Source organism: Electrona antarctica, assembly GCF_951216825.1.
Source record: "Electrona antarctica genome assembly, chromosome: 16".
Lineage (NCBI taxonomy): Eukaryota > Metazoa > Chordata > Actinopteri > Myctophiformes > Myctophidae > Electrona > Electrona antarctica.
Window position 1 is genome coordinate 30,319,292 of NC_136797.1, and position 23,896 is coordinate 30,343,187.

General features: G+C 42.2%; 1 protein-coding gene across 2 annotated transcripts in view; it reads right to left on the reverse strand.

Moving 5' to 3' along the window:
- Positions 1-5,995: 5,995 nt before the first annotated feature.
- Positions 5,996-23,896, reverse strand: part of zfyve16 (zinc finger, FYVE domain containing 16) — a 29,309-nt gene continuing 11,408 nt past the window's right edge. Inside the window, exons 5-18 of one of the 2 annotated variants that reach the window (XM_079524375.1) lie at positions 20,817-20,999; positions 20,160-20,287; positions 19,599-19,809; positions 18,366-18,488; positions 17,508-17,663; positions 16,957-17,181; positions 15,508-15,590; positions 14,583-14,687; positions 13,428-13,578; positions 12,722-12,802; positions 9,916-10,078; positions 9,229-9,334; positions 8,608-8,784; positions 5,996-7,740 (exon numbers count right to left, since the gene is read on the reverse strand). In XM_079524375.1, coding sequence (XP_079380501.1) covers positions 7,573-7,740; positions 8,608-8,784; positions 9,229-9,334; positions 9,916-10,078; positions 12,722-12,802; positions 13,428-13,578; positions 14,583-14,687; positions 15,508-15,590; positions 16,957-17,181; positions 17,508-17,663; positions 18,366-18,488; positions 19,599-19,809; positions 20,160-20,287; positions 20,817-20,999 — 2,060 coding nt within the window. In that variant the 3' untranslated portion in view covers positions 5,996-7,572. The remainder of the gene's footprint in view (positions 7,741-8,607; positions 8,785-9,228; positions 9,335-9,915; positions 10,079-12,721; positions 12,803-13,427; positions 13,579-14,582; positions 14,688-15,507; positions 15,591-16,956; positions 17,182-17,507; positions 17,664-18,365; positions 18,489-19,598; positions 19,810-20,159; positions 20,288-20,816; positions 21,000-23,896) is intronic. The other variant, XM_079524376.1, reaches the window with a different exon arrangement.

Here is a 23,896-nt window from a genome sequence, read left to right on the forward strand (position 1 = left end):
AAAAAATAATATGTGAATTATTTTATTTAGGTTAGCTATTTTCCAAACACACACTAAGTATGCTATCCTCTGTTTTTCCATAAATCTATGATTCAAGCATTTTTGTGTTGCCTACCACATTCACACATTTTGAAAGTACATTATCTAAATATATCATATCAAGCTCAATTAATTATTTTTCCAGAAAGGCAATTTTTAGCTGAGAAACTGTTCAAATCCTGTCTGCTCATATGCATGCTTGACACAGGCAGCATGTGGAGCACTATAAATGCATCATGTTGTAAATGTTAATGTAGTTTACAGTGAATGCCAACAATGCACCGCATTATTCCTAATTGCTCCAGCTGGCCTTAACGACCTCTGTTGACCTCAGTGGTCAAAAGTGCTTTCAGAGAAACATAAGTGGGCACATAAGAAGATTTGTGGTTGTCATATATGCAAAAATGTTCACAAATCTTTCAAAATGTTGCTGCCTGCTGACACCCCCCGGACAACAACAAAGAGGGCTGAGGGTGCTATGTTAATCTGTTATTGATTGATTACAGCTCTGCCTTTAACACCACCAGGCTGGATAGCAAGCTGGCAGACCTGGGACTGAACCATACGGTGTGCAGGAAGCGACTCTATCACCTAACCTTCACCCTAAACACTGGAGCCCAACAGATTTACTGCTGTACCCCCTTTATACCCACAAATGTGTGTCCTACAAATATAGGGCCCAATCTCAAATGACGAAGGGAAGAGTTGGCTAGTCTGGATTCTGGAATCCAGCCTGATTTGCTATGTTCGTCTTTTTTCCACTTCGCTTTTATTTATTTTTAAGATCCTGAACGTAAGCAAGCAGGCTGGATCCCAGGCTAGTTGGCAGGCCTCATGCACTGGTGCCAGGAAAACCGCCTCTTCCTAATTGTCGTAACGACCAGGGAGTTGTGGACTTCTGTATGCAGAGGGTCTTACATGCCCCTCTCCTGATCAAGGGGGAACCAGTGGTGGGTGGCCAGCTGCCTTGGGGTGCACAAACATCACCGGAACTCAGATTACTGAAGACCTGACTGGAGGAAGCACACAGAGACAGGCAATGCCAGACCGGTACCACTTCAGGTAGCTGAGTAAATTCAAGGTGTTAGAGAAGGTTCTGAAATCTTTCTACTCTGGTCCAACCCAGAGCATCCTGTCAGGGGGCATGTTTCCCAAACAGTGGGTCGGGACCCATGTGTGGGTGGGTCGCAGATCCATTTCAGTGGGTGACAAGTAAACATCCCTTTATTTTTGTTTTCTTAAATGTTGTCATTATTTAAAAAAAACACACACAAAATAAGATATTTTTGGGTTGAAAACAAATTCGAACATTGAATAGAATTAAATTAGAAAACAACAGCTCAACACACAGGGAGCTCTCCCATCCTTTCAGGAGTAGACCTTTGTGATGATGCAAAATGGGAAGCAGCTGGACATGCGTCACAGCCCAGGACTCAAGGCTCAAAGAGGTTTCTTCCCTGTAGGCAGTCAGAGCCCTGGATGAGGACATTCATGTGATTCTTAAGATGCACAACATAATATATGAATCAGGCTTTATGTGCAATTTATGACATGTGGTTCTTCTGACCCGGCTTCAACCACTTAAAGATGAGACGTTGCGAATGGAATAAAAGTCGTCCCCAGTCAACCCCATGCTATGACCTCACTTTGACCCAGTAAAATCTTTTCTTTTTTTGTTTATGGATTTTCTGCCTTGATAGTATCAAGTGAAGATGGATAGGAAAGAGGAGGAGAGAGAAGGGGAGAGACATGCAGCAAAGGTCGTCATGAAAGGGACTCGAACACGCGACACGCTGTCAGGCCAAAGCCTATATGTGGCATGCGCCTGGACCACTTGGCCAGCGGGCGCCCCAGACACAGTAAATCTTGTGTGGAATAAAGCCAGAGACTTTTTACAACATTGTGTGAATATTCCATTCACTGTGAAACAAAGTACAATAGGGCTTAAAGGGTTAGTTCAGATTTTTGGACTTAAAGCTGTGGGAATAAATTGATTGCCTGAGTCCCATGGTGAGAGTTCTGGTCTGGTTTTGGTGAATATTTTTAAGTAGTTCCAGTGATTTGGTGGGGGGCCCTGGGGGCCACTCATTATTATTTTTTTTACAAAACCAGGGTTTGTATTGTTGACCTATTTTGACAATATAGCACCACTTTTGTTCAACTTTGACCCCTCTGTTACATGTTGGACCCCACATTGAGAAGCAACAACGTAGGGCATCAACTGCTCCACAAGTACAGCATGAGAATGAATACATGGAGATGCCAGACAATAGTATTCATAAAACTTGTTTAATTCTTAAGTAAATACATTGATATTTAGAAATAGATATACTTTGAAGAAATCAAAATGACCCAGATACCAGGTTCACAAAATAAAGCCAGTGCGAATGAATAAATATATGATTTTTACACAAAACAGTACTTTAAAACATAAATTACAAAGCATAAAAATAGTTCTCTCTTTTATTTTTGACAGTACGAGAATTAATTTTTTATGTTTTTTGCCAAAAACATTTCTCCAGATATGAGGAGAGAAATCCATTAGGAAAAATGTCAAAATGTAGCCGGGCCTGATCTTAAATGCTTGCAGTGAATGTTATTTGCACAAGTGAAACATGTTGACTTTTCACTTTACAGTCTGTTAGCAGCAAAGAAAAGACAATCCTTCACGTTTACTCTTCAGACTATGAACTCAGTTATGTCATTAAACCACTTTCAACCTCATGTCCCTGTTTTCAGACATTTCTGAAAATAAATTCCCCCCCAAAAATGTGGAACAATCTGATCTACAAGCTCACAACGTGTCGAGGCACAAGACGTCAAGAGCTCGTAGATCTGCTATTTGCTGTACGACTAAGTACAGAGAGGCTTACATGGTTGAACTATCTTCATTCAGATTGGAGGGCTTACATACACATGAGTTTTAACATATTCTTGTATTCTAAAAGTGAAACATAATTCATACTGTATATAGAGACATTGTAGTTGTAGATCCATACTACTGTAAGTAAGCACAAACATTAGAGTCTTGGAAGCACACTATATGCCTTAGCATTAAAAAGAAACTCACTGTGGTCAGTGACTCAAGCATTCAATAACTTCAACAATCAGCTTAAAATGTATGAAAACGGTAAAATAAATATATAAAATAATATCAGGAATCAAACCATCCAGCAAAATACAGGATATTTCAACTGACATAAGAGACTTAATCTTAGCTCAAATGACAGCCAATTATTACTGTTGTCAATTATCATCACCATCTAATACTGGAAAACATGACATGAAATATTTTGCTTACGGGGAATGTGTGATACTCAGGAGGTACAGCATACACAATAACTGTAGACCATCCTATACTTGAGAATCATTTGGTGAAATAAAGGCGATGTCAATTATGTTGGTGGGATGTCAGCTTGAGTGTATAATATAGCTATCAAATAGCTAATTTGTGATCATCTTTTACAGCCATAGTTCACAAAGCCTGATTTATACCTAGTTTAGTGTCGGTGTGGTGCATGGAAAATAGCTGATCTACAAGCTTATAGAGTGGTTATTTTCAGTCAGCGGTGCTCAACTACATTTAAATGAAGGTTCACTGAGAGGAAAGACTGGAAGATAGTGAGGACAGACACACGCATCAGTGAGGGTTGTGAGTGAAGAATGTCACCAATATATTCACTAGTCTAAAGAATAGCCAATCTAAGTAGCACCAAAGTGTTAATTAATCCAAGATCCAAAAGCAATGTGAGAAATTAGACGTCCTAACTTGTTATTAGCCATAAATATCGCTTTTAATAAATCAACCAGAGCTGTTGAGTGGAACCTGGCTAATGTTAAAGATGCTTATCATTATTATTTAGCAGATCTATAGTTTCATTAATTAACTCATTCAATCTCACACTTAACCAATTGGCACACTGGACTACTGGAGGAGTTAACATAATTTGCCAATTGAACATCTTAACTTTTTTAGTTAAAATGCATTTTGTTTAATCTGTTCCGTGCATGAGAATCACTACACAAAAACTGCCAAATCAATGCAGATAACGTCCTAACAGAAATATGAACATTAAATGTTTTGCTAAAAGATTTATACCAACATAGTTCTTTAAAGCAAAACAAAATATTGACAGAACACTTCATTTGTCTGCTGCCTGGATATTTGGACTGAGGATGGAACATTTAAAATGAAGACAACATATACAGATGTTAGTGTTGTGTACTTGCAGTAAGCAACTTGAAGCAGTCCATGTTAGCTTGAACCTGACACACTGTGATTCTTAAATAAGTGCACATAATGATTATTAGCAAAGAGACACACTTTAAGGATTTATACTGAGCTGTGTGCCTGTGTCGTGTGATACGTGACATGGTACACGACCGAATATAAGTCAGGCTTTATGCACAATTTATTTATTTATCTCAGTCCTACTACAAAAAAAACGCTTGTAAAGGTGATGCTTATAAGCGGGAGATGTTAGGAATGGAAGAAAAGTCGTCCCCAGTCAACCCCATGCTCTGACCGGATGACTCAGTAAATCATTTTTAATTCTATTCATTGTACTGCTGTACTTTTAAAGGTATATATTTAGTGATTTCACTTATTTTTTGTTTTGTTGTGATAATCCCCCCTACTATAGAGTGTGCTGACCATATAAGGAGTTCCTCCCTGTCCCCAGTTAACCCCTGGGGGTAAAAAAAACATTTTTATCACCGGAAAGATTAGCCTCCAGGATGGAACATAGGTAGGTAATTTCATCTTTACGTGTGATAACATTGTCACCCACTCTAACCAAGAAGCCATTTGCCTTGCTGAGATTACAATTAGAGCCAAAGAGAATGGATTCAGTTTTTCCCAGGTGTAAAGATAGCTTGTTATCAGCGATCCAGGTGCAGATTCTACCGAGTTCAGAGCTGAGGGCCTTTTCAACCTGCAGTTTGTTCCTGTCCGAGACTAGCAGTGCCGAGTCATCTGCGAACAGCAACAAGTTGCAGTCACAAGCTGAAGTCATGTCGTTAACATATATTAGGAACAGTAGAGGCCCTAGTATGCTTCCTTGTGGAACGCCACAGCTCACTGGGAGGGGGGGGGACAGTGTTCCATTCACCTCCACCATCTGTTCTCTCCGCTCCAGGCAGGATTGCATCCAGCTCACTGATGTGCTATAATGATCGAGCGGGGGCGGGCCTTGGTGTGTGTGCTGCTGTTGGCCTGTCGCGTGTCCCCCCACTGTAGTGCGTGCATGTGCACATCTTGTTACCGGGCGGGCCGTGTTTTTTTTCCAAATCACCCAAATCACTGAATGCTCCTTTAACAAAACAATGCATATTGAAATTTATTTTGCCAATAATTCCCTTTATACCAACAATTATGAGCTACTGGAATAGTGTGGTGGTGTTTACCTGCAGAAGCACATTGACGGCCTGGGCCGGCTTATCGGTCCAGGCACCTTGGCTGGTAATCTAGCTTGACAAGTGTGTCGCGGGTTCAAGTGCCGATCCCGGTGAACTTTGCTGTGTGTCTCCCCCCCCCCCACCCCCCCCCCGTTTCCTGTCTACCTACTGTAATCTATCAATAAAGGCAAAATAAGCCCAAAATAAGGAACAGCTATATTCCTCCTCAGTGCCGGTGTGTTAAGGTGGTGGCTATTTGTGAAGATTTCTGATAATAACAGGGCTTTAAACTGGCACAGCTAAACATTTTTGGAAGATAAGGATTAATATCCAACCAAAACATTAGGCTTATGTTATGTTACTGGACTAAAACTAAGTACATTTTCAATATGATTTTACTTTTTTCACCTAGTTTTTGTAAAGTATTTGTAATTCAGTCAACTAAAATATATACTGTATATATTTTCAATTGTAGGTTTTGTCATTTTGTTAGTATTATAATGCTAGGTAGGTGCTGGTAGGGCCTTTCAAGCAGCTCTTAATTGAGAGAGAGAGAGGCTACAGTAACTGACACGTTTATTTTTCAAGATTACAATCTGAAAAATGCTCATAGTTTTGTGAATAAAACGAACATGGAGAAAAACAAACAGAACACATACATACATACTGTATAGGCTGATAACTGGGTTGATGACAATCAGTGACCATGTAGTGAGTAAATTAATTCATGACATAATCGCAACAGAGAGAAGACAGAGGACATCGCAAACACTGGCGGAAGTTAGATGATAAGTGTGAACATTCGGTTATTTGTGGGGTGGAACTGGGCCCCTAGAGTGCAAACATTTGCACCACCAAACGGGCAAATTAAAAGCATGGGATCGTTCCGCAAACCTGTGGCGCATTTTGACACATCGCACCGGTGTGTTTAAAGGCTTTACGGTAGCTGTTCATCGCGTGTGTCTTTCATTCGATGTCACCGTTATAAATGCTGAATGAATACATCCAAAAGTCAAACCCGCCAGTCTTTACCAGAGTTTAGCGGACACATTCATTCGCTGTGGTGTCACCACGGTGTCGCCGTGCCCAGAAAACTGCTGATCTGAAAACTCACAACACGCCACAGATGCGACGTGTTGTGAGTTTGTAGATGGGCTGTTTTTGGCACACCGCGGCGTCATACGACAAATCATAAACGGGTCTCTAAGAGGGAAGCCAGCAGCGAGTTTGGAAGGCAGAGCAGGAAGGAAATGGTCAGATCTCAGGTCATTTTTGGTCTTTAATTACTTTTTTAGTGTTTGATCTGTTGAGTTAAAGCAGCTGAATTAGTAAAAATGCCAAAATACACATCTGCTAACATCTGCAGACAAGACAATGTGACACTGACAGACAGACAACCCATGTCACATCCAAATTGACATTCTTGCAAAGATCCAACAATCCTCATGTATCATTTCTGGAGGAAAAAACATTCAATATTAACATTTAATAACTTTTTAGTAGATGAATAACAAATCAGGCCATGGTTAGCTGGTCATGGTATACTGTTAGATAGCGCTTAAGTCAAGTCTAGACTAGACTGGAAGTCTAGTTCACGGTAGGTTTCGCAAGAAACTGCGGCTACAGAATGCTATGTCAACTTAAAGGTCAAGTTGCTGTAGAAATGGGATTTGTTTTACTCTCGTGACAGTTTCCTGGGTATTGTAGTCTTTTGTCATTAAGTGGGCCGGACCTGCAGCACACAACTTTAGCCTACAACTCACTGCACTGAACACAAGAAGACAGAAAGTGGTCTAATCGACCGATCTTTAGGGTTTTATTTGGAGTGAATCCCAGCCTGATTTCAGAACCTCAGGCATGATGGTTGTCGTGCGGGGAAAAATAGCCCATGTACAAGCTCAACCGCGACAACTTGGGAGCTTGTACATGGGAGCTTGTACATGGGCTATTTTCGCCCCCGCGACACTGCCATCGCATAAATTAAGCATGAGTCAACTATGCAGCATTGGCTTGGTTTCAATCGCACATCCTGCCAGCTGTCTGCGTCCACACACTTCCTGTTTGTATTCCAGCATCTCTGTGTGGTATTTTACACGTCTTCAATATATATATTTTTAACTGAATGAGACCTATTTGTTATATTTGAGTTAAAGTATGTGTGATGTAGAAGACGAACTCCATGTCCATAGAGGTGTGAGGGACACTGGCACTACCTCCATGGATGACGGGGATCAGAGCGCTGTCCAGTTCGTTCATGTAGCGCTGGGGGAGGAGCCTGCCTCCCCAACCAGCCTGGTACTCCACCTGAGAGAGAGAGAGAGACTTGAAATGAAGAGTTTGGCAATGCTGTAAAATAAACAGATGCTGCAAGTAGTCGTCATTTTCTTGTCACTTTCTCACTTTTCATGTCAGTCGTGTTTTTTTTATCAGCCTTTTTCTCCCCACAGTCGTTATTCCCATTTGATTTGATTCCTCCCCGCTCGCAATTCAGTGTGTCGTCACTGCTGTTGTATCGTACTGACGATCACCTGACAGTGAGGAGCCTCCACCGAACACTGCCCAATTAGCCCTTCGCTAAGTCCCTCCCCAACGCGTCCTTGTCCAATAGGCACGTTAGCAAGAGAGGAGACATGGCAAGCTGTCCTTCTCCTATTCGGTCGGGCGAAACGTTTCAATTTGTTGTCTTAAAATAAAGTAAGTCTAGGAGCTCTACAAACTGGTGTGCGGATGTTCTTCCTCTTCCTTGATGCCTGACATCCAGCACCTGGCCTGAATATAGGCATTGAGATGTGCACACAATCTTCTCTGCATGGTAAATGACGGGATCTCTCCATAAAAATAATCGATCGTTGTAGTAGCAAGAGCTTCAAAATGTCTTCAAAATCTAGTCAACCAGGCATGCAGTAGGCTATGCACTGGACAAATGTGCATGACATTATTTCAATAAACTAGAAATACGAAATGTTAGAGGGTGAAACAGTATGCAACTCAATCAGCGCAAACAAACTGGATATCTTCTCCACTAGTTCCTCCCTAACATTTTAGTGTCTCGTTTTTATTCAGTTTTTATATACCGTAGTTTCGTAAGTGAAAAAAAGGTAGTCGACGAACATTTTGTCGTCATAGTTTCCGCCGAGGAAAGCAACACTTTGGTCATCGTGGCTACATTACCATGTCAGTCTGCGTGGAGACTCGAAGACACAGCGCGTTGATGCCACTGGCGGCCAGCACAGTGAGGTGAGGCGTCAGAGCAGTGCAGGCTGCTATGGCCATCTCGCTCTGGAACACACTACACGACGACAGCACCGTGTTCAGGCAGCACCCTGCTTCCTTCAGCTCATAGAACACCTGTGAGGAGAGATCACAGTTAACACCCTGCTTCCTTCAGCTCATAGAACACCTGTGAGGAGAGATCACAGTTAACACCCTGCTTCCTTCAGTTCATAGTACACCTGTGAGGAGAGATCACAGTTACTGTCTGATTTATACTTAGATGCATGCCGGTATCACACCGAAACATGACATGAGGATTTGCCAAATGATTTGCTTATAGGGTGTGTGAACATCATGGCTACCATTACATGTTAGGTGAAATATTTGGTGAAATGAAGGAGAAACCAAAATGACATGCCGCAAAGCTATTTTGTGATGTGAAACCAAATGTAAGTCAGGCCTTCAAGACAGTAATTCCTGGTAAATACTGGGTATATATCTGATCTACAAGCTCACTGGAGTTCTAAAATGTAACTGTCTGACTGTATATGAAGAGACACAATGAAGAAAGGAACTGACCTCGGTGCATCTAATGGTTCGACCCTCCGACTCAAACTCTGCGTCCTGCTGCACCCGCACTCTGTGGGCTCCATCTAAAGGCCTTCCATCAACCCCACTTTGGATGCTGCAAAAGCACAACATAGTAATAGTACAGGGTTCCCGCACATTTTTAACAATTCATTATTCTCTTTTCCAAAAAGAACAGATCTACAGGCTAACAGCGTATACACTGTGCAATGAGTTGTTTCGTCTTGTGACGTCCTGTATACATTAGGATTAGGCCACAGTCACGCAGCTCGTGCAGCATTTTTACATGTTCCATATTTCACTTAATGTTAGACAAAAACAATGTATAAAGTTGCTGTCGGGCAAAAACCTCTTATATCAAACTTAACATATTTTTATTTTCGTAAAACGATTGCCCCACTTCAGTGGTTCTCAACCAGTGGTCTGTAAGGGTTTATTATTGTTAAACATCTGCGTCACTTAATTCACAAGAAGTCTACACAATTAGAGATTGTAGAAGAATTGTTATTTTGGTCAACGTTGGCCTTGCCTGTATCTCTCATCACAATACCACAGTAATACAGCATGGAATTGTGGACAAAATCGGTGGTCCATGGCTCAAATGGACCTTGAAATGAACTGTGTGGACCACTATAAACCGGGTTAATGACAGAACATAAGAGTCATAATGGGTTTTACCCTGTGTTGAGCGGAGCCGTCCAGTCCACCCAGCGGACGGTGACATTTTCCCTGACCTCTCCTCCATCGTTCTTCCCACAGGGGATCTGGAGGTCAGTCTGCTCCCGAAGAGCGCTGCGCAGAGACTCCATAGTGTCTGGAGGGATTTGAACCATCAACCCATCTGACGCGCACACACGCACGCACGCACACACACACACACACGCGCACGCACACACACACGCGCACGCACACACACACACACACACACACACACACACACACACACACACACACACACACACACACACACACACACACACACACACACACACACACACACACACACACACACACACACACACACACACACGGACACACACACACACGGAACCAAAGAATTTAACTCTTGTGTAAAAATGAGATATATATTCATGCATTTATTTATTCACTCCTTGACTACTGTAATTCCCTCCATTCCTGCCTCTCCAAAAACATCGATTCACCGTCTGCAGCTCGTTAAGAATGCGTCTGCACAGCTTTTAACTGTCTCCAGGAAGTTTGAACACCCATTTTAGCTTCCCTGCACTGTTTGCCCGTTTCTTTTAAAATTAAGTTTAAAATGTACTCATCACCTACAAGGCCAGATCTGGTATTGCACCTTCCTACATTTCAGATATACTCGACCCTTATGTGCCGCCTCGCAACATCATATCTTCGGGCAAAGCATTGCTGATCATTCCAAAGTGCCGACTGAAAACAAAGCCGTGCCTGCGGAGATAAGGCTTGCCGAATCTGTGCCCCGTTTTCATTTAAATCCCTTAACCCTTTGGCCGCCAGGATTAATTAACAAATTCGATGTAATTCCCACCAGGATTGCCCCCGTTCAACCCTTATTTTGAAGAGCCCAAACCCACGACCAGATGTTACAAATGTTACTACTACTGTGTGTGTTGTCGCATTCACTCCCGGTCCCGCGATTGGCAGCGAGAAAGCCTCATCGCGACCATCACTGCGATGAGCAGTGATCACTATGAGCAGTGGAATAAACCTTGTTTTGACCAGAAATGGCGTCTGGGACAAGGAAATGGAGATAAAGGCGATTGAAAGAAACATATAGTGGGCACGGATGCGTGCGCAATTCAAGATGGCGCGTTCCAGTGTTGTTGACAACATCAGCTAGCAACCCAATGATAATGTGAGTAGCATTATGATTTGATCGATCATAAGCACTATAAAAGACCAATTGCCGTGCATCTACGGTAATGACGCTTATTACATATTACGGCAATGTCATTATTTCTGGTTATTGTGATGCATATTACTTTTGTGGCGGAGTCTTCTGTCAAGCACATTGTGACTCTGTTCTTAATGAGTGCTATACAAATAAAGTTTATTATTATTATATTCAACTTCTTCTTCTTCGTGTCTGGCCATCCTCTATATCACGTCTTTCCAGTGGTAGGCGCAGGCGAGTTCGCACGCACACACATGCACCAGAAAAGGTTTTCCTGACGGCCGAAGGTTGGTCATGGCCAGTCGCAAGACATTCATCTGGGGTATTCAACTTAAGCAGCAGCAACAAAACAATAAAATATCAGCTACTATGAACCACCATATGAGCTTCTGGCTGCATTACACAATGGAGGAAACACACAACTTTACTCTTACAGCATTGTAACATGTCGATACAAAGCTTTCTCACACCCGGATTAAAAGTCTGGTGCAACGCACAGGTCCTGGCGGTACTCCTGGTGAGAGCAGGAGTGGACCTGGTGAGACGTAGGAGGGGCCCGGACAGGAGTCAACCCACAGAGCCTAGTCCTTCCACATGCCAGAATTGTACCTCCCAGTCCCGGCAGAGTAGTTCCGGAGTGGATCCAACAGATTGTGTGGCCCTGGTCTTTCCCTAGTGGGTCTGATCGAGGGTAGCTACTAGGACGTAAGTCAGGGACTTGATCTGGGTCTTGGCTGGGTCACCCGAGTGAGGGGTATGATGTTCACGAGACCCGAAACCCCGATGACCTTGGGATACATCACTGAGGATAGGTCTTAGGTGCATCCAAGCGATGTATTTTCGTTCTATTTATAGTGACTCATAGGAATAGACTATGTGACAACCAGGTACAGCCGGAATGTAAACGGCACCCCGGGAGCAGTATGGGTTGGCGCCCCAGCCTGCATCCTCTGTGAGGAGGAAGCCCAAAAACCTTCGATGAGGCCTTTAGGAGGGCCATTAAAGCCACAAGCGGAGCCTGCAGTACCACCGTTGACCAGGTGGAGCCTGCAGAACCATTGCGGCTCAAGAAACCACCACTCCTGAATGAAGTGTCTGGTGCTGGGAGTCTGGTGCAATGCACAGGTCCTGGCGGTACTCCTGGTGAGAGCAGGAGTGGACCTGGTGAGACGTAGGAGGGGCCCGGACAGGAGTCAACCCACAGAGCCTAGTCCCTCCACATGCCAGAATTGTACCTCCCAGTCCCGGCAGAGTAGTTCCGGAGTGGATCCAACGGATTGTGTCACTGCCACTTACAAGGTACACGTAGGCTGATTTATTTAATGTAGAGCAACGTTTTGGGTCACACGCAACCCTCCTATAGGATTTAAACAAAGAAATCTGTTCCTGTAAACACGCCACTGGGTCAGGATCAACCAATCAGGGTTGAGCATAATGATTGGTCCAAAGAGGTACAGCTTGTGGTGATGTTCAGTTGAATATGACACAAGCACATCAAAAATACGTATACATCATTGAGTGAAAACACAGAGATGCAAAGAAACATGTTGGAGGTCAGCATAATTGTTTGAAAACTGATATGATCCTTACCTTCAACAATGCTGGACTTGGCAATGAACCCTGAAGAGGCTTTTAGAGCGCCGTTGAAAACCACAAAACTGGCTCCAGTCACTGGAACAAATCACAAGACACATAATTAATAACTTAACTGATTGAAATGTCATAGATTCAGCCACATTCCTAAAGCCCTAAAATGTCCCGATCACATTTTTTCCCGGTCCGATTCCAATCATTTGATTTTGAGTAACTGCCGATACGGATTTTTCCCGATCCATATTTTTATATAACACTTATGCCAAATCACAGTAGTACAATATCCAAAATTGCAGACAATATCCAGTCGAATATCATGATATGGATATAAGGATTTTGTTTTTTTGAACCACTGCTCTCTAACCTTTCCATGAAGCAGTGGCTCCCAAACCTTTTCATGTCAAGGACCCCCAAAATGATACTCATTAGCCTGCAGACCCCCCATTTGAAAAGATATGCCAAGGACTTAGGACCCCCATAAGAGAAGATTTATTTTTACAAATGGTTCCATTTGTACACTCTCTGAGTTACAGACCCATAAAAGTCAATTTAGTTCCTAATTATCATTTAGCTGGGGACCCCCTGGAACTCTCTCAAGGACCCCTAGCTGTCCCCACTTTGGGAACGTTTCCATAAAGAACGTAGACATAACGAAACATTTGACGGAGTGACTTGACGTTGTAATGGATGAATGTCTGCACACCTGTGCGTGTCTTGCCAGGCTTGCTGTTGGCCTGGGTCTGGTAGTTGCCCTCCTCATTCTGGAAGCACACCAGGTGCGAGTCCGCCTCCAAGCTCAAACTGGCCCCCACGCTGATGACGTGCTCATTGGATGAGTTGATCACCTTCTGCATCTGCACCACAAACAAGACAAACAAACAAACAAACAAACACAAATTACACAATGTCTCTGGTTGCGTCTCAAATCACATACCTGCATGTACCTGCTACCAGTGGTGTATCGGGTTGTGAGTGAGCTTATTAGATTGGCTATTCTCAAATGATTTCATACAATTGAAAACGTGTGAAATGGGACATTCTGCATAATGAGTACCTTCTACTTTTGGTACTTTAAGTACATTTTCATACCAATACTTTTGTACTTTTACTCAAGTCAATTTTCAATTCCAGACTTTTACTTGTAACAGAGTATTTCTACATTGCAGTACTGATACTTTACTTAAGTAAAATACTTTTCTACCACTGCCTACTAAATACAGTATGCTGTTTTACAACATGCTTGTTCAGGGACACTTCGAAAAGAGCATATCTACAGTATAAGATCACAACGTGTTGCAATGAGACATGTGAGCTCGTAGATAATATAAAGATAAAGAAAACTTTATTGTCCATTAAATCTTACACAAAATGGAAATTTGCCTTAGCAGTCAGTCTACAACAGTGATCATGGGCTGTAGGGATTAGGTGGTAGTTAAGGTGACACAGATGCATTCCAGTCCTTAACACATTCTGTACATAGGACGTCTGGAAACGTCATAGGGACTCGAACCGAGGGGTACATAGGACGTCTGTGGACGTCCTAGCGCATCCTCAATGATACCGGGCGCGATAGCAATATTCAGAATTTTTTCCTTTTTTTAATTTGTCAGTTCGCCTTTCGGCTGACGTTGAAATAAAAAAAACGTTCGCTCTGAAAGAATATATATTCAAAGATTTGTGCCACATTTTTTTTTAAATAGCGGACCTACAAGCTCGTAGCGCGCCACTCGGTGGTGCGCTATGAGCTTGTAGATCTAAGAGGTCAAATTCAGGGCCAAGAGTATGGGTAAAGTCATTGTAAATCTGAATTGCCTTTTTGGCTATGGAACGGTTATATAACCAGGGGGGGTCTATATACCTCAGTGAAGCGACTCTTGGGGATGTCGATGTAGCTGTGTCCCATCTCCATGTGTATCCTCAGACCCTCCACGGCTGGCAGACTGTACTGGTAGTTTCTCAAGTCCTGTGGAGACACAGTTCATCTACGGTCAGAATCACTTGCACTTAGTGTCCTGCAGGGGGCTCAGTTTCCAAACAAAGCTGAGGTCCCTGTGTGTCCCTCAAAAAATTTGATGTCATTAGACATTACTGCAAGTCCAATCACAATTCATCTTGAATGAAAATAAATAAAATACAATAAAACCTTGAATCTGTGAATGCCCATGTGATTCATGTGACCCAAACTTCAATCAGTGAAGTGCAGTGCTGAATGTGAGAAATATTGAGACCAAAATATTATTAATTTGCCAATACAATAGCCTATTTTGTGGAATACAGGTTACATACAGTAATTACTGATACAGTAGTTACAGTATACTGTAGGCTATATTAAATATTTATCATCCTGAAATTCATTATTTGGACACCATAGAGGCCAAGTGGCCTTGACCCTAAAATGATGACATTCCAGACCTGGTGGCAATGCAAAAGAATTGTGTTTTAGTATACTAAGATACTAATGCATCTGTGGAAATAGTTTGGGCATCAAAAAGGTGTCTTGGGAACACCGATATAAAATATTTATTTTATTTCCAATTACCGTAGATCCAATTTCATCGTTATGCCAATTCCCTGCATTGTTTTTAACCACATGAACCCTACTGTCCCTATTCTGGGGCAGACATTCAGTGAAATTAGACAAACTACAAGCGTTATGAACTTGTAGATTGGCTATTTTTGTGTAGAAGGAAAAAGGGAGCAGACCAAGTATGCAACCCTGGGGGACAACTAAGCAATGTAAGCATAAGATGGTTATTATAAACATGGTGGTTAATGTTACTTACAGCCAATAAATTCATAATGGTGTGTCCAGTTTCTCTGTACACGGAACGCCGGAAGCGAATGCTGACGAGTGTTGTGGGATACACTGAAAAAAGACAACATTTAGTTGACATTTAATAGTACACACGCTAACGGAAAAGTATATAATAGCATATTGTCATATTGATCACATTCTGTGTTTGGCTCAACCAAATTTACAAGCTTACAGTATATTAATCACCTGTGGTATTTCCAGATTCAAACTATTTACAATGTTACAGTGCTTTCTGCAAAGGCATAATTTATCTCTCAAAAAGATAACAAAAATAACCAGTGTTCAATTGTGTTTAGTGGCTTCAAGTTTATCTTAATTGAGAATGGCTCCCATACACCTGATAATACTAGTGTATTACCCAGTAAATATTCGTTCAACTCTTTGTGATACCAATAGGAAAAGGAGACACAAAAATTGGGATTAAAATGGAAGGTTGTTTTCATGTTAAAGTGACATGTGCATTTTCCATTGATGTGTTAGCAATGAAAAAAAATAAAAATAAAGGTTTTGCCAGTGATGACACGTTGCTCAAAAGCGCCTGACAAAATCGGGCCCCTGGGAAGCAGGCCTGCGTGAGTAACCGTGTGATCCAATAATTAATCACAGGGGACTAATTATTATTCAAGCAGACGTTGAACTGTGGAACAAATATATCACATGTTGTCTGCATTAGCTAATTTCCTACTGTTTCGACCTGCAGCTACAGGCATCACATCAAAACATGAAGGAGTTGTGCTGAAAGGTTAAGAATATATTATCTTTTGTTGCGTGTCTAAATACAGATAGAAAAACATGACGCATTGGCTCAAGAGAGGAGCGCACGAGAAACAATGGTTTTGTTGGTGACACATTTCTACACTAGTAACGTGCCTCGGTGTGACCGCCCCCTTGTAGTTTGAGGTATCAGTGGCTACTTTGCACATAATTAAAATAATATGACAGCCAGCCTCTTTGACTTCATTACCCAAGAGTCTCTGTAAGCATGTCTGACGAGGACGCGATGTGATTGGTCAGGCTTTGCCTTGGCGAATGCCCAGATGAAACTCATTGTCTCCCCTATACATAGTAATACAGTCAAGCCCCAGCAGAGACCTCCCTGGGTCTATACATTCATGGAAGGATGATTGTTATTGGTTGCTAACATGTAACTTTATCATTTTCTGGGACATAACATGCTATACTGTATAGTCGTTAAAATATTACATAGTGCCGCTTTAATTCCAAGTACCCCCATAACTCTGAGTGTGTACAAATTTAACAGAATCAACCATTCCAGGCCCATTTGGTTCAATTTGTACACTACACTCCTAACCATCAATGGAATCCCCCGTTCCTCAAGGACCCCCCCTTGGGGGTCTCCCGGGGGTGGCGGACCCCCCATGCACTTTGAGAGGCAGTGACATAAAGCGTAACGCACCGCTGTGCTCGGCCCCCAGGCGCAGCAGCAGCCTGAGGGGGAACACTTTGGCCCAGGGCACCTCCAGCCTCTGGATGAGCAGGCCCACGAGGACGGGCTGCGGAGGCAGGGTCAGGCCCTCCATGGGCTGACACGTGGGGGAGAAGAACAGCATGCCGCCGTGCTCCTTGCTGCCCAGGAAGCTGCTGGTGAACGTCACGTTGCCCAGGGCCTCGATGAATTTACCTGTAAAAAGTGGAAAATAAATACGTAAATATATAGATAAACACATCTCACGAAATCCTAACCTGTGAAACAGCGTGAAAAGAGCACCATCACAGACTTGCACTGGGCCTCGAAAACAATCAGCACAAATAAGATAATAAATGATGATGTTTTTGGTAGCCGTAGATCCAACCGGTTGAATAAGGTCTTCATACTCTTTCATCTCAAATCTTGGTGCATGACATGCTTCCATAAAAGACATTCTATGGAATCCAAATGACCAGCCGTGGCAACTGAACTTGAATTTATTTGAAAAGATATATATATAAATAAATGTAATTAAGCACCTTTCTGGGCGTCCTGGTAGATGTTGAGATAAAGCGTGAAGAGGTCTTTAGGGAGCGTCTTCTCCTCCGGTAGACATTCCAACACAAACACCAGCTCCCTCTGGCCCAGAGCCTGCAGCCCACAGGAGACCAGACACCAACACCTCCTGCTGCAGTCTGACAGGACACACACAGAGCTAAAGGCTACCATTCGTTTACAATGGAAGCCAGCGACATGAAGATGCAAAGCTACATTCTACCATTCATTTTCAATGGAAGCCAGCGACATGAAGATACAAAGCTACACCGGACGTTTGCATCTGCTTCAAAAGCGGAATAGAATACTGTACAAATCTACAAATCCAAGTTGAGATAGCTACAAACGCAGCTACAAAAAAAACACACAATTCCTGCTCAAAAAGGCAATGTTTTTCTTGCTTGCCGACGTCAACGAGCTCGTTGTGCAACAATGAAACAGAAACTGCTGCCACAGATGTGCTGCATTGCTTTTCGTCTTTGTATCTGCCAGTATGAACAGAGCATGAATTTAATTCATACTCTGTATGACTGTGTCGCTCGTTAAAAATGGCAGATCATACACATGCTCAAGATGCCGAAACTGTAGATCGGCTGCAACACCGACGCACAATGAAGTATGAAGGCTGATAAATAGCCAACCTATTACAGCTAAGGTTGTGGAGCTAGTAGACCAGCTATTTTGGGGCTGCGCCGTTGAGATGGAGCATAAATTAGGCTTAAATCAGGCTACATTTATCAGGCTGAAATCGGGTTTAAATTCACTTCATCATTCAATGAAGAATAAGGCTTAGATTTACGGGAGGTCAGACACACAGAAGTCAGAGACTGAGTGTCACTCACATGTAACCAGTTTGACGTGGACCAGCAGGTTGGCATTGACAACGAAGGTCAAAGGGCGGGGTCCTCCCTCCTCCAATAGCAGCAGAATCTGGCAGGGGGCGGGGCCCTCCTCAACCAATGTGTCTGCAAGAGAAACACAACAGAACACCCGGTGAGAAGATAGTCTAGTAATGACCATGTAGTTTGATAGAGATGGAAATAAAGGAACACTTTATACTACAAGTCAAACCATAAACATTTTTAAATGTGCCATGTTTTAGAGATCCTCATTAACCCATTCAATGGAATATTTAACAGCCATCATGCCACGCTTTTTTTGCCAGAATATTCATCTTCAATATGATCGCACCCCCGATTGTTGATAATGAGAGACGTTCGCTGCGCGATCGCACAAAAAAAAAACAATGAAGAAAATAAAGACTATGAAGGAACAAGTAATTCACTTTTGATGGAAATGTGCCTGTAGACAGAGCTCTTGCAGCCACATTTTATCCCGCCATTTCTACCTTTTCCTCCCCAATAGTAGTCGTTATGCCAATGAATTCCTCCCCCCACACATTTGCGTGTTGTGTCACTGCTGTTGTATGCTACTGACTCACCTACCAGTGAGGAGCCCCCAGCGGGAGGACGTAGAGCATGTCTTCTACTCCAGTCCTCCTGCCCGACACTCCCTGCTGACAGCCAGGTGCCGCCCCAGCATGTAGGATTGTGTGTAGTGAAAAAATATCAACCCTCCCCCTCCGGCTTCCATCTCCAAATGGGCCACTTGTGTTCGTATAGAATAGTAGACGCTTGACAAAGCCAGTGGATTCAACCCCCAGACTCTGTGGCGGTGGGCAGTGAAATGTGCCACTGCACCACCTTAGCACTAGGTTTGTTGTTGCTGTGGATTTCCTGAGCTATATGATAAAACACTGGTGAACGCCGGAGAGAAATAGAATATTGTCCCTCTACTTTATGTGAACACACATTGTGCTCACTCGTTTTACCACGCTTAACACACACAAACACCAGTGTCACACTTCCTGTGATTCAAGAGATGTGATTATCTAGCTAGCATGAGTGCAACTTTAGAGCCACGTATCACAGTCTGGCATTTTTAATTGTGTGGCACACTGGTTCTCAAAGTGGGGTCAAGGGACCCCCTGGGACCTGTTATGCCAAAAACAGCAGATCTAAAAAGGTAGAGCTTATGGATCAGCTATTTAGAGGAAACAGACAGAAATGTGTTACCTCCTGGACCCTCCTCTCCGGTGGTGATGAGCAACGGGGGCAGCTCATCCTCGTTGTCTGGCAGCAGGCTGGGGGTCTTCCTCACCGAGGGTCCCACGCCACACAGCAGCGCAAAGTCCCAGGGTCCAGACACCAGCGGGCGCACCACCTCTGCTGCTGCACAGGCCTCGGACGCGGATAGGCCGTCTTCAACCCTGCCCTCTGAACCAGACTGAAGGACAACAGGTCTGTTTAACTGATCATTTAATGAAGTCATTTTTAATGAAGATGGTAGATGGTAGAATGATCTAATACTACACAAAGAGTGTACAAATGGAACCATTTGTACACTCAGTTAAATTACCCTTGATTTTACAATATAAATGGGGGGTCCCAGAGATAGAAATGCCATTAAATGGGGGTCCGTAGACTAATGCATGTCAAACTGGGGGTCCTTGAAATTAAACGGGTTGAGATATCTCTGCTATAGCCGTAAAAATCTTCTCTCATAGGGGTCCGCGGGCTAATTAGTGTCAATCTGGGAGTTCTTGACATGAAAAGGTTTGGGAACCACTAACTTACGGTGTGGGGGTCTGCGTCCTGGGGGCTCCGGCGGCTGGTGTTCAGCGTCAGCTTGGTGGTGTCGGCCACCTCTCCGTTGGGCAGGATGCCGTCGGCGAACCACACCCGCTTCTGTTCCCGAGGACAACCTGGAGACCGAGACAAAGCAACGGGCAGTCCTCAACACTCACACACACGCCCATTATATGCATAACACTTATCATCTGCACTGACTGAGAGTCTGATTCAACTGGAACTACGTGTATTTGTTATGAGAGTTAGGGCTGGGCAATTAACCGACAGTCGATTCATTAATCGATTGTCATACATATCAACGAATCGACATGAAAAAATTCCAATAGATTTGTTATAATTGATTAGTCCGGTTAACCTCTTGAATTATACATTCGTCATTCGTCAATGGCGGCGTATAAAAATAGCAAAAATAGCCGATCCACAAGCTCACAATGTGCCGCAAAGCGACCGGGCCGTTGTATATCGAGCTTGTAGATCTGCTATATTCACTATATTAAAAAAAATAAGAAAATCTCTCATTAATCGAAAATTGAAGGCCAAAAAAAAGTCTGGAAAAACAAGGGTGATATTATGGATCGCCCAGCAGTCACATCACCCAGCCCTATACGATGAGTAGGAATTAATATAAGTGGTGTGTCGTACTGTCGGTGTTGCTCGGCTGTTTGAGAACAGACACGGGCACCATGACGGTGGGCGGTGGAGAGTTTAGAGTGCCGGCGGCACGGGCCTGCTGCAGGGGGGGTATGGTGCTGCAGTATTCTGACGGGACGTTGGGGTTGGGGCTGGGGCCCGACGTGGGACTCATCATCCGCTCTAGGGCCTGGGCTACACAGGGGGAGAGAGACAGTGGTGTAAAGCAAGGGGTGGGCAACTTTCCACGATGGAGACTGGGCCACTATAGTATCACACTCACTCCAGAGTGGCCACAGAGCATATTGCTGTCGTAGCAAAACATAGCCGATCTACAAGCTATTTTTGCTATTATTTGAATGGAAATCCTGAACAATTATTTGCTATTTTTACAATTGGAATCCTGAAAAGTATTTTTTTTTTTAATTTCAACTGCGTTTCTAATGCCTTTAATTATAGTTATGTTAACTTTATGAACTAAATACAAATACATTGGACATAAAAAAGACAATAACATTTTAATACTACTACTGTACTACTAGTACAATTTTGAGGATTTTTTATTTTACTTTACTGGAGTACTTTAAAATGTCAGTATTTTTACTTCTACTCTACTACATTGTACTTTTTTACTCCACTACTTATTGGAAAACTTTAGTTACTTTGTAGATCTTGATTATTATTGCAAGACATACATTAACCACTTCAGCCATATATACACATTGGCCATTTGAAAATAGCCGATATACAAGCTCACAATGTGTCTGACTTTTAGACGCTTTGAAAACTTGAAATGGGACATTCTGCATAATGAGTACTTTCTACTTTTTGTACTTTAAGTACATTTTTAATACCAATACTTTTGCACTTTTATTTAAGTACATTTTGAATTCCGGACTTTTACTTGTAACAGAGTATTTCTACATTGCAGTATTGATACTTTTACTTAAGTAAAACAATTGAGTACTTTTTCCACCACTGGAGAGAGATGTCATTTTATCTCAAGGATTCCCCACAGTTCAGTGTTGATTTCTAAATAAAAGCTAAGCTATGGTGAGTAAAACTATGACTAAATATACAGTACTGACAATTATGTCAATAAAAACTAGGCTAAAATGTTAGGGAGGGACTGGAGAAGAGAACTAAAAGACAAGTTTGGCTGCGCTCAGGGGTCTTGTAGATCTGCTATTTTCAGTGTAAAATCAGGCATTAAGACGCCATAAAGGCCCACCAACATAGTTTTTCACTGAAACTAAAATAAAAAATTATTCAAAAGATAATAATAATAATGCAGCTGGTAATTAATTGAATTAATCAATTTGGGCTTGTTTTCTAACTATTATGTTATAATTGAACATGTTATGTTCAAATGGAACCAAATGGACCCCCATTCGTACACGCTCAGAGTTACAGACACGTAAAGGGTCCATTTGATTCCTAACTATTAATCCTTTAGCTGGGGGACCACGTTGAGAATCACGGACATGATTACTGATCTTTCCTTTGTCTTCATATTCATTGAGTTTGCGATCATTAGTCCAGGGACAAATGTTGTGTCATGTTGTGGATTAGGTTTGTCACAGGCTCTGTGATACATATTAATGATAATGCTGTTTCAAGTTAGTAGTTCTACTAGAAGCAGGAGCAAATACAAAGAAAAACTAACATTTAATGCTTTGTTTTCTGAAAAGTTCATATGGAGGTGACACAGATTTATTGCAGTCAAATATGAATACAAAATAATGCCCTCCTAGACTGATTGCAATAAGCTGTCACTATTTTAGCTTATAATGGCAATGACGCAAAATAGTGACGCCAGGTTGAAAAGTGGTTAAGTCTGTCTGTGTTGTTCATTAATATTTAACCAATGAAAAGGTATTAACAAGAGCTTATGACTAAATATGAACTACTTAGATCCACTGGATCACAGGTTCTTTCTTTTTTCCAGGTAATACTATAGCTATAGTATGGGGGGGGGGGGACTGTGTTTTATGCTAAAACCATGTCAATAGATGATTCTAAAACCATGTCAATAGATGATTCTAAAACCATGTCAATAGATGATTCTAAAACCACGTCAATAGATGATTCTAAAACCATGTCAATAGATGATTCTAAAACCATGTCAATAGATGATTCTAAAACCATGTCAATAGATGATTCTAAAACCATGTCAATAGATGATTCTAAAACCACGTCAATAGATGATTCTAAAACCATGTCAATAGATGATTCTAAAACCATGTCAATAGATGATTCTAAAACCATGTCAATAGATGATTCTAAAACCATGTCAATAGATGATTCTAAAACCATGTCAATAGATGATTCCGCTGAAGTCCTACAGATTGCACGTTTAGACAACAGCAAACACAACAGATCCCACACTCTACAGCAGTGATACTCAAACGCAGGCAAGGATGTTTTGATTGGCCCCCAATCGATGACGAAATAAACAATTAAATAAGATAGCAAATAGAAAGAAATATAATACATATGAGGTAGAGAGATCCCATCTGGGAAGGAGAAGGTCGATGCATAATAAAAGTGTTGAAGTGTCCCTGAGCAAGACACTTAACCCCTAACTGCTCCCTGGGTGCTGTATTAATAGCTCCTAAAGCTAGGATGAGTAATATGCAGAGGACAAATGTCACACAGTGTATGACAATGCGTAGTGCCCAAGAAATATCCCAAAGCACTGGTGACTGTACTGTGACTGAATTATTAACACAATTCAAAGAGCAAAAGTAATCAGAAGCCACATTCATGTAAAACTATTGCTACATAAAAGAAATCCATAACAATTAAACAAGCAAACTGCAAGCCATAGAACTAGATTTGCGAGTGACCTTATTTTACAATCTGTCAGTGAAAATCTGAAACGGTTCTGCTCATAATCATGTCAAATAGGTTATAATTTGTCAAGCCTACAGTATATAGCCTAGACTCCAGCTTAACCCTGATTTATACTTAGTCATCTGAAGATGTAGCGCACCAAAAATAGCCAATCTACAAGCTCCCAGCAGGACACATCGCAAGCTTGTAAATATGCATTTTATTTTTGGCTGGACACCCATTGTATGAAAGCGTAT